This window comes from Ruditapes philippinarum, unplaced genomic scaffold (genome assembly GCF_026571515.1).
Source record: "Ruditapes philippinarum isolate M1 unplaced genomic scaffold, ASM2657151v2 ctg5483_1_1_1_1, whole genome shotgun sequence".
Taxonomy (NCBI): Eukaryota; Metazoa; Mollusca; class Bivalvia; order Venerida; family Veneridae; genus Ruditapes; species Ruditapes philippinarum.
The window spans coordinates 43,335-54,630 of NW_026859356.1; the positions used below are offsets into that span (position 1 = coordinate 43,335).

At 33.1% G+C, this 11,296-nt stretch overlaps 1 protein-coding gene across 1 annotated transcript; it reads right to left on the bottom strand.

The window, feature by feature from the left end:
* Positions 1-131: 131 nt before the first annotated feature.
* LOC132756224 (perlucin-like protein) lies at positions 132-6,074 on the bottom strand (the record flags this gene model as incomplete). Its single annotated transcript, XM_060747233.1, is given in 4 exon segments — positions 132-236; positions 1,275-1,500; positions 3,719-3,815; positions 5,977-6,074. Coding segments are annotated over 4 exon segments (452 nt in total), but the record flags the coding sequence as incomplete, so codon positions are not given.
* Positions 6,075-11,296: the final 5,222 nt, after the last annotated feature.

The following is an 11,296-nucleotide window of genomic DNA, read 5'->3' on the forward strand; positions in this document are numbered from 1 at the left end:
TCATCAATATTTCGATCATTTATAAGTACATTTGTATATAATAAACCATTAACCGCAAGGGCAAAAAATGATCAACTTTATGTAAACTAAATCATGTAAATAACGGTATATTTTAGAAACAAAAGTCAATATGATAATATAAGGTTTTATTTATATCATTCAGTGGTTATAATACAAACACAAATGGTTTCATATATTATTCCATCTATCCTACAATCATGTTACCATCATCCATTCTGAAATAAAGATATTTAAAATTCTAACCATTACACGATAGATATCCTGAATGGACTTCAATATGGACAAAAACCATTCATTATTTTTAGAGAAAAGTTCAAAATATTTGCTGAATAAAAAGCGAACTGAATGCGAACTGAATAAAAAGCGAACTGAATAAAAAGCTAACTGAATGAATGGCGAATTGAATGAATAGCGAACTGAATGAAAAGCGAACTGAATAAATAGTGAACTGAATTAATAGCGAACTGAATGAAAAACGAACTGAATGAAAACCGAACTGAATAAAAAAACAGAATTAATATCTAACTGAATTAATAGCTAACTGAATGAAAAACGAACTGAATGAATAGTGAAATGAATAAATATCGAACTGAATTAATAGCGAACTGAATGAAAAACGAACTGAATTAATAGTGAACTGAATGAATAGCGAAGTGAATTAATAGTGAAATGAATAAATAGCGAATTGAATGAAAAGCGAACTGGGTGAATAGCGAACAGTGCATATCATGTCGGCTGATCTTTTGCTGCACTGGTCGCAGGGGTATATTCTCTTGCCGCCAGCAGTCTAAGAGTTCAAACCGAAACTGTAATTTGGCGCAAACTGGTGACATCTGTATTTGGCGCAGTTGATTAGTAAGTTGGCAGAAATAAAGTTCGTATTTCTTACACCAATTTTTACAATTTTGTATTAAGCGAAATCGTTGTGATTCTATTTTTTATACAAAACTAAAATCAAAAATGTCTTACAAAATTAAACTTCACTTCACTTTTTTTTTGTCTTTTGGTTTTAGGCATTTCGCTAAAAACTCTAACTTTTTCTTTAACTGCAAATACTAGCAAGGAGGCATTGCAAGCTCTGTTCATAAACGTTAATAAATAATGAATGCACGATAGCAAATACTTACATTGCCACGAATTATGATGTACTAACGGGCCCTATATGAGAACTCACTCAGCAAGTTAAATTCTGTAAATATCTAATTAAGAAAAACTGTTAATGGAACAGAAAAAAATACATAAATCAAACTTACGGTTTTTCGCAGACATAATTACATTGTTGATGACAGTCGTAGTCCGCCCATTTCCAGTTCCAGTCGCCCCAGTACGTGAGACAGTCCTCGTCGAGATGTAAGGGGATACTGTTAGGTTCACCTGGTCCCCAGTCGGTGAATGTAACGGGTTCGTCTGTACCGTACCACAGGAACTGACCTTCCACCACGTCATCTGACGCACCCATCCAGACACTGGCCCCAGACACTGTCAGTATAATAATATTATTTTAGGAAATTAGAGACATTGTCGTATGTCCCCCTTAGCAATAAAACACCAAGTGTAGTGATATTCGAGGAAAATATTGTATTCAAGGGAACTACTGTTTTCATAGGGAATATTGTTTTCGATAGAAATGTTGCATTCAAGGGAAATGTTGTTTTGAAGGAAAATGTTGTATTCAAGGGAAATGTTGTATTGAAGGGAAATGTTGTATTGAAGGGAAATGTTGTATTTATGGGAAATGTTGCATTCATGGGAAATATTGCATTCAATGGAAATGTTGTATTCAAGGGAAATGTTGTATTCAAGGGAAATGTTGTTGTCAAGAGAAATGTTTTATTTAAGGGAAATTTTGTTTCCGACGGAAATATTGTATTTAAGGGAAATTTTGTATTTTAGGGAAATATTGTTTTCGAGGGACATACTGTTACCTCAAAACAATATTTATCATGGCCAGAACTAGTTTTCTTTAATCAATATCATTTTCTACTTAACCCATTACTTCATGAGCATTTTGTGAAAAATGGCTGTTTTCATTGAAAAGTCTCCCGTTACAAGTTCAAATTGCTATAATACTATAAAAACTGCTTCAACACTAATCAAACTTGGCACAAATGTTGACTGGACCATTGCCCTTGCACACAACATGCTCAGGCTTAAATTTTCTGTTACCATGGCAACGAGGGGACATCTCAAAATTGCCAAAAATCACTATTTTGCATTGATTTTTTCCATCAAAATTGATTTCAAAAGTGCTGCAACTTCTCATGGATTGAGATGGAGTCAAATGCTTTTCAGCGTTGGTTACACGTTACCTTATGATCAATCTGGGATCATTTGCAGCCTCTCATTAGTCCAAATTTTCTTGGCGATGAGGGGACTCCGCCCCTTCAACCCCCCCAAACAGAAGGGGCACACCACCCCTTCTGGCAACCCCTGATGTATCTTTTGGTTGGGGGGCCGCGCCGAAAAAGAGGTCACTTTTTTTAACAACATTTCTCAAACAAAATCAAATGTTTGGGGCCTAAATAAGGCAATTTTTTCATCATTTGAGACAACAAAAAAGGGGGGGGGGTGAAAAAGGCGTTAAAAAGGCGTTAAAAGGTGTGTATATGAAGTAAAGGGTTAACAGAAAATGATGAAAAATACTTGAAATTACCCTAAATCGCGTTTTTTTCATGTTTTAAACATGGCCTGTCAATATTAAATTTGAAGAAAAATTGTTGTTTTGTAGATTTTTTTGATTTTTTTCATTAACCCATTACTTCATGAGCATTTTGTGAAAAAATGGCTGTTTTTCATTGAAAAGTCTCCCGTTACAAGTTCAAATTGCTATAATACTATAAAAACTGCTTCAACACTAATCAAAATTGGCACAAATGTTGACTGGACCATTGCCCTTGCAACAACATGCTCAGGCTTAAATTTTCTGTTACAATGGCAACGAGGGGACATCTCAAAATTGCCAAAAATCACTAATTTGCATTGATTTTTTTCCATCAAAATTGATTTCAAAGTGCTGCAACTTCTCAATGGAATGAGATGGAGTCAAATGCTTTTCAGCGTTGGTTACACGTTACCTTAATGATCAATCTGGGGTCATTTACAGCCTCTCATTAGTCAAAATTTTCTTGGCGATGAGGGGGACTCCGCCCCCTTCAACCCCCCCCCCAAACAGAAGGGGGCACACCCCCCCTTCTGGCAACCCCCTGATGTATCTTTTGGTTGGGGGGCCGCGCCGAAAAAGAGGTCACTTTTTTTAACAACATTTCTCAAACAAAATCAAGTGTTTGGGGCCTAAATAAGGCATTTTTTCATCATTTGAGACAACAAAAAAAAGGGGGGGTGAAAAAGGCGTTAAAAGGCGTGTATATGAAGTAATGGGTTAAAATAGGAGTATACGCATTGTCCGAATTACAGAAAATATCTTATAATTTAAATTTCCAAAGACAAATAATTAGATGTTTATATACTTGTTTAACTGCACCAGTCCTGTTCTTCTCGTAATCGCGGGCTTAGTTCGATTGAGCCTATCTATGAATGGGAGGAAGACCGGGCTTGGTTCGATTGAGCTATCTATGAATGGGAGAAGTCAAAGCAAGCTACTGTTCATGCGCTCTAACACCGACGTAATCAAAATCTGTTGCACTATTCTCCATGATATAGTAGATAAGTTTAATACTGAATTAATTTATGAGCTTACCACCGCCTAGTCCTTGCGAAATCAAACCTTTAACGAAAATATTTTCAGCATTGTCCCCTACATGGACCAGATATGCTTGATGTCCGGCACATAACAACTGTAAGAAAAGAGGGTAAATTATTTCATACCTAAAGTCAAACTTGATATGCACCTTCGTAGAAAAGCCACATCTTTCAAATAGTCATCTTTTAACTTTGATGCATTTGAATATAATTGATTTGAGAGATTTTGTCAAATCTGGAAGAAATTGCTTTCTAGACTATTTTATACGTGTATATCAATTTAGTGAATATTTTTAAATATTTATAAACAAAATAATTAACAGTGCAGAATATGATCAGAATGAAAACGAGGCTAGATGGAGTCCAATATGTATATGATACTGGAAATGAAAACGAGGCTAAATTGATAAGATTGGAAGCACATTGGTTGCATTGTGTATGGTGTGTGATAATTTTCTTTCATAAACATGTTTGTTAATAACTAAGTATATTATATACACAACTGGAATAATTATTAATATTTTATATACACACCCTTGATAACTCTAAGTATTTTTTTAAATATAGGATATACACACCTGAGATTCAATGCAGTTATATTTGTCTTTAGGATATACACACCTGAGATTCAATCCAGTTATATTTGTCTTTAGGATATACACACCTGAGATTCAATCCAGTCATATTTGTCTTTAGGATTTACACACTGAGATTCAATCAGTTATATTTTGTCTTTAAGATATACACACCTGAGATTCAATCCAGTCATATTTGTCTTTAGGATATACACACCTGAGATTCAATCCAGTGAAATTTTTTCTTTAGGATATACACACCTGAGATTCAAATCCAGTTATATTTGTCTTTAGGATATACACACCTGAGATTCAATCCAGTTATATTTGTCTTTAGGTTATACACACCTGAGATTCAATCCAGTTATATTTGTCTTTAGGATATACACACCTGAGATTCAATCCAGTCATATTTGTCTTTTAGGATATACACACCTGAGATTCAATCCAGTTATATTTGTCTTTAGGTTATAACACCTGAGATTCTTATCCATTTATATTTGTCTTAAGGATATACACACCTGAGATTCAATCCAGTTTATATTTGTCTTTAGGATATACACACCTGAGATTCAATGCAGTTATATTTGTCTTTAGGATATACACACCTGAGATTCAATCCAGTTATATTTGTCTTTAGGATATACACACCTGAGATTCAATCCAGTTATATTTGTCTTTAGGATATACACACCTGAGATTCGATCCAGTTATATTTGTCTTTAGGATATACACACCTGAGATTCAATCCAGTTATATTTGTCTTTAGGATACACACACCTGAGATTCAATCCAGTAATATTTGTCTTTAGGATATACACACCTGAGATTCAATCCAGTTATATTTGTCTTTAGGATATACACACCTGAGATTCAATTAGTTTATTTGTCTTTAGGATATACACACCTGAGATTCAATCCAGTTATATTTGTCTTTAGGATATACACACCTGAGATTCAATCCAGTTATATTTGTCTTTAGGATACACACACCTGAGATTCAATCCAGTAATATTTGTCTTTAGGATATACACACCTGAGATTCAATCCAGTTATATTTGTCTTTAGGATATCACACCTGAGATTCAATCTAGTTATATTTGTCTTTAGGATATACACACCTGAGATTCAATCTAGTTATATTTGTCTTGAGGATATACACACCTGAGATTCAATCCAGTTATATTTGTCTTTAGGATATACACACCTGAGATTCAATCTAGTTATATTTGTCTTTAGGATACACACACCTGAGATTCAATCTAGTTATATTTGTCTTTAGGATATACACACCTGAGATTCAATCTAGTTATATTTGTCTTTAGGATATACACACCTGAGATTCAATCCAGTTATATTTGTCTTTAGGATATACACACCTGAGATTCAATCTAGTTATATTTGTCTTTAGGATATACACACCAGAGATTCAATCTAGTTTATATTTGTCTTTAGGATATACACACCAGAGATTCAATCTAGTTATATTTGTCTTGAGGATATACACACCTGAGATTCAATCCAGTTATATTTGTCTTTAGGATATACACACCTGAGATTCAATCTAGTTATATTTGTCTTTAGGATATACACACCAGAGATTCAATCTAGTTATATTTGTCTTTAGGATATACACACCTGAGATTCAATCCAGTAATATTTGTCTTTAGGATATACACACCTGAGATTCAATCCAGTTATATTTGTCTTTCGGATTAAAGAGATAGCAAGATTCGTCGTGATGTATCCAACCTTTTGGACAATCTGAATAAACCTGACCTATAGTAGATAGATATTGTTGTATGCTTTTTTCGGTGAGATACTAAACATTATCAATGAGATATGACTTATATATAACCCAGTGAGATATAGAATAGGGATTTCCGTTGAATGATGCGGCAGATTAAAACGTGAAACGGAATATAGACTTTCAGGTCGTCATGGAAATGTCATATAAATATGTAGAAACTGCGCAAATACTGGTTCTATTATTTGTATTACTAGACTAGTTTTAATATAAAACAATTTACAAATACACCGTGTATATCCAGTAACGCAGGAATGAGCAAATAACGCAGGAATTGTGCAAAAGTAACGCAGAATTGTGTAATTTAGTGGCTGAAACGAGCACCGCGATAAGTAAATGGACCAATATTTTTATTGTACACCAAATTGGAAGTAATGAGTTAGCGCATACGGTTGCTGAGACATTATACTTTAAACCTCCATAATGATGTTTATTTGGCAAGATCATTCGTGAAAATGACGGCCTGACTAGCGTTTTGATGGCAATTTTTCGTTTCGTTGATATCTTTAAATACAATATACGTGCATATAACTTTATAATTTTTTATATTCGGTGTACCTGAGAAATTTTCCAATCTTCGCGTGTCATATTAAATTAAATTTAGCAGATTCAACGTAATTGAGACCATTTTTACGAGGTAACGCCAAATTCGTGAATGAAACACTGAGGCAACGGCGGTTATTTCATTAAAAGCCGCTAAATCTTATTTTACCAGCTTCCTTCTAATGTTATACGACACTTGTAGTTTGACAAATGTCTTGGGTAAACAGAATATGAAAACAATAAAGTTTTAAATGTGTTAAATGTACATATTTATTTGACGAAACACAATAGACACATTCAGAACGGTAATCAGGTTGTGTTTCCCACGAATGATCTAAGAAAGTAAACAAATTCCTTGAAAAAATTGTAATGCTGGTTAAAGTATAATGTAGTAGCAGCCGTAATCGCTAATTATTTTTTATATTTATTTAGAATAAAATATTTTGGTTCGTTTACTTACCGTGTTATATGTTTTGGCAATAGCGTTGCACAGATTCGGCGTTACTTTTACGATAATTGCACATTTCTGCGTTACTGAATATGCACGGTGAAATAGAATACGAACAAATTACGATTTGAAAAAATAACTTGCATTTGTTTGAACATATCTCACAATACGACATCAGAATTTATCAATATTTTCATTATTTTCAATAGTGTTTCACTACTTGTGAGATTTATCACACACCCGTGCCGCTTTTGCGACTCCGTAAAAATGGTATTGCACGCCCGTGCAAATATTTTGACGTGACGTCATTTGCGTTATACAAACATAACGTAAAGACGCTCTAAATGATAAGGTTACACTGCAGGCCCGTCAATAAAAAGTGATTCTTAAAATAAACTTTATTTTGGGTATGTGATAAATACACAAATATTATATGCGTGAAGGTTCATTACTGAATTTATTTAACTCGCTAAGTTAAATAATATTATGCTCGCCAGAACTTTTTCAATAAATTCAGTATTGAACTTACACTTATTAAATATCCTCTCTATATATTCCATATTCACATAAATCAGACAAATATTATCTATGATTGTTATTTTACAAGATCACAATATATTCAGATAACAACGTGAAAATTATCATAACAACTATAATGACGTTGTTTCTAGATGACCTTGAAAATTCTAAAATCCATTTTTCGCATTGGTATCAAAAGAACTTCAAAAATAATGTATTCTACACTTTATTACTCCAATCAACTAACTCTAAGTGTCTTCAGTGCACAATATTTGTAAATCTTATAAACAATTTTACCGAAAGCTATAGCTATAAGTAAGTATAGTAAAATTCCGTTATTCGCCATTTCTGTGTACAGACAAAAACATTGACATAGTTAGATAAGAATTGGTTCGTAGATAATGACCTTAAATTAATATTACGTTATTCTATCCTCATTTCTCACCTGTACAAAGAACAAGAGCGATCAGTGATCACATGTGTCGCCTCATGATGGCCAATTTCATGTTGGGACAAGTTTTGTGACAGACGGACAGACAGACAGACAGTGCACAACTAGACTTGGTACTGATCATTCCTGTAAAGTTTGGATAAAATTGCACCAGTAGTTTATGAGGAGTAGTCCGGACAAGCTTTTGTGTATCTGGCAACATACAGAAAAAACACCTTTTTATCAAAGGGCCATAACTCGGCTAAAAATCATTCAACCGAAAGACCCGTGCAATATGCGCAAGGATTTGAGCTACAGATAAATCCTGTAAAGTTTCATTGAAATTGCATAAGTGGTATAAGAGAAGTAGTCCGGACAAACTTTAAAAATAAAAATTATTAAAGGGTCATAACTCTGTCAAAAATCATTGAATCGGAAAATGCTGACAATATGCACAACTAGACTTGGTACTGATCATTCCTGTAAAGTTTGGATGAAATTGCACCAGTAGTTTATGAGGAGTAGTCCGGACAAGTTTTGTGACGGACGGACGGACAGACAGACGACGGAGAAGTGATCCCTATATGTCGCCACTACTCCGTAGAGGCGACACAAAAACAAAAACACACACAATAGAAACCAAAAAAAAACATAGCATTATTTAACTCCGAGACATTCGACCACTGGAGGGACATATTATTATTACACTTTTAAGATTTGCATGTAAGATAGATAGATACTTTATTTATAACAGACGTGTACAAAATGCACATGGCCACAAAATAGATACATTCAAATAAAATTAAACACCACGTAATAATCAAAGTTTGCAAAGTGTCATACGATGATATATACAAATACAATTTTTGGATTGTATTAACAATACATGGATAATGAACGGAAATAAAGTAATACTACCAACAAGATAATATATAATTATGTATGGAAATCCGGTTGATTTAATTTCCTAAGTATAGTATAGTGAACGCATGCATATTTATGCACAAATTATCAAATCAATTCAAATTAAGTTAGACCGAGATATCATTATATAATTATTCAGATTTGATTAAAGTGTATAAAATTTATACATCTGCTGCCAAAACTAAGTGTTTAAAGTTTTACATTTTACACCCAATTAAATGATTAAATGAAATAATTTTGGTAGTTATAAATTGTCTTAAAAGTGAATGAAAGTGAATGTCGCATGCACGAAATCATTGCTATAAGGATTAAACCCTACCTAAGATAGCATTTGTTTCAGAACATTTAAAATTTGCGAACAATATATTCATGTGAATAAATAACAGAGACATTCTATGTTACAACTCTTCCGTTAAAACCAATCCAATTTTACAGTTATTAAACTTGTTTTTTTATCTCTTCAAAATATTTTTCTTAATTTGGTAGAATTCAACAGAGACACCCGAAAGAAAGTGACGTCATAACGTCAATAACTTCCGGCTTGTACTGGGGATAGAATCTACTTTGAATTAATTTATATAATCAACTTTTCAATGTAAAATATTTCAGTTGATTAAAAAAAAGCATCTGATATGGATACTCAAATATTACGAAATTGCCAGTATTTTTATTCATATGATAAAAGCTACGTTATATTTATTTAAATCTAACAAGAAACGTAATTATTGATTTTATTGAATCTCCAGTTAAGATATTAATCGATAAATCAACAGGCTGCAATGATATCCGGAGAAGACAAGTGTTCACAGGATGTATTCAAGTGAGATAGAATACATGACATGTTTCAACAGTAAACTATGACGTATGTCGGGTTAAGTATTATTATACTAATGTATGAAACATAGGGCGGCATGGCCGAATAGTTATCGCGTCAGACTAGTAATCTAATGATTGCTAGCCACATGGGTTCAAACCCTGTCAGGGGCAAGTCGTTGTTTACTTGAGCAAGAAACTTTACACTCATTGCTCAGTTCTGTTTTGCCATAAGCTTATAGCTTCCTACACAATCGAACTAAAATAAATATTGTATAAGCCAAACATAAAGCGGATCTAGATCTAGGGTTCAATGATAGGCACAGGTCTAGTAATCCTGAGGTCTCATGTCTTTATCTTCCTTTCTTCTAGTAGCAAAAGGAAAGGTCTTTCGAACGATACTTTAAAGCTACACGCCTACAGATAAGTCAAAATATTTCAAGGAAAACAACCTTGAGAAAAGTGTACTAAAATTTTAAGAAATGAACCAAGATTCAAGTACTAATTTACATATTATGTGCGATAAATAACTGATTGTGCAGTCTTTATATTATGTTTTATCTCTACTGCGTGACTTACGCATTGAGGGCTATTTTTGTACATGATCTATTTTTTCTTCTTTTTTTTGTAACTTACGTCGATTTTAAGCGCCGATTGCAATTATAAGTAAATAAAGACCTTTCTTTGTTCATTTCACAATACTTTACTTTTAAATAACTTTTTTTTAATTTTCATGAAAATCAGCTTGAATCTGGTATGCTGCTTTAAAAGACAAGGTCCCATGTATCGGTGTTCTATGGCGTGCATGTAAAAGAAATGGGGACACCTTTGTAATGGCCTTATTCAGTCTGTGCTTTAGCCATGCATTTACTCCAGAAAATTACACTTCTATAATAGTATAGCGTCGCTATAATTAATAAATTGCGATATTGAATAAACGAAACGGAAACAAATGCATAACATTACTATACATCTATGTTGGAATTAAAAAAGTCGGCAATATACCAATAGTATAAAGCCTAGTCACGCAGGCCTTGGCAGAGGTTTATCAGTTACTGTTGCAGCAAGCGTGCAGCAAGCGTTCGTTGAAAACGTATACCTGGTTCAGACATACTGTAACTATAGTCAAGTACTACAATTTTAAACAGTGTGAACATTTTCCGAATACTTATAAAATCAGTTACTAGATCAAATAACTAAGTCATGTTATACACTTAATATATTTCCTTTCGGTAAATGTTTCTCATTATTTAGTAAAATTACTAGTGAAACAACTTCCCATTTGTATGCAAGGATAATTTAACTTCATATATGAATATATACAGGATCAAAATAGCAGTTATTCAAAGGTAGCTTTATGTACTTCAACAACTTTAATATATTGTTTTTTTTTAACTGACTTCACATTTTGTTTGTTGTTTTAATTCATAAATATTTGGCAATATTCGTTTACGTTCTGTATGATTTGCGTTTTATGTTTCTTTCCTTTTTTTTTCTTTTTTTTCTATTTATTTATT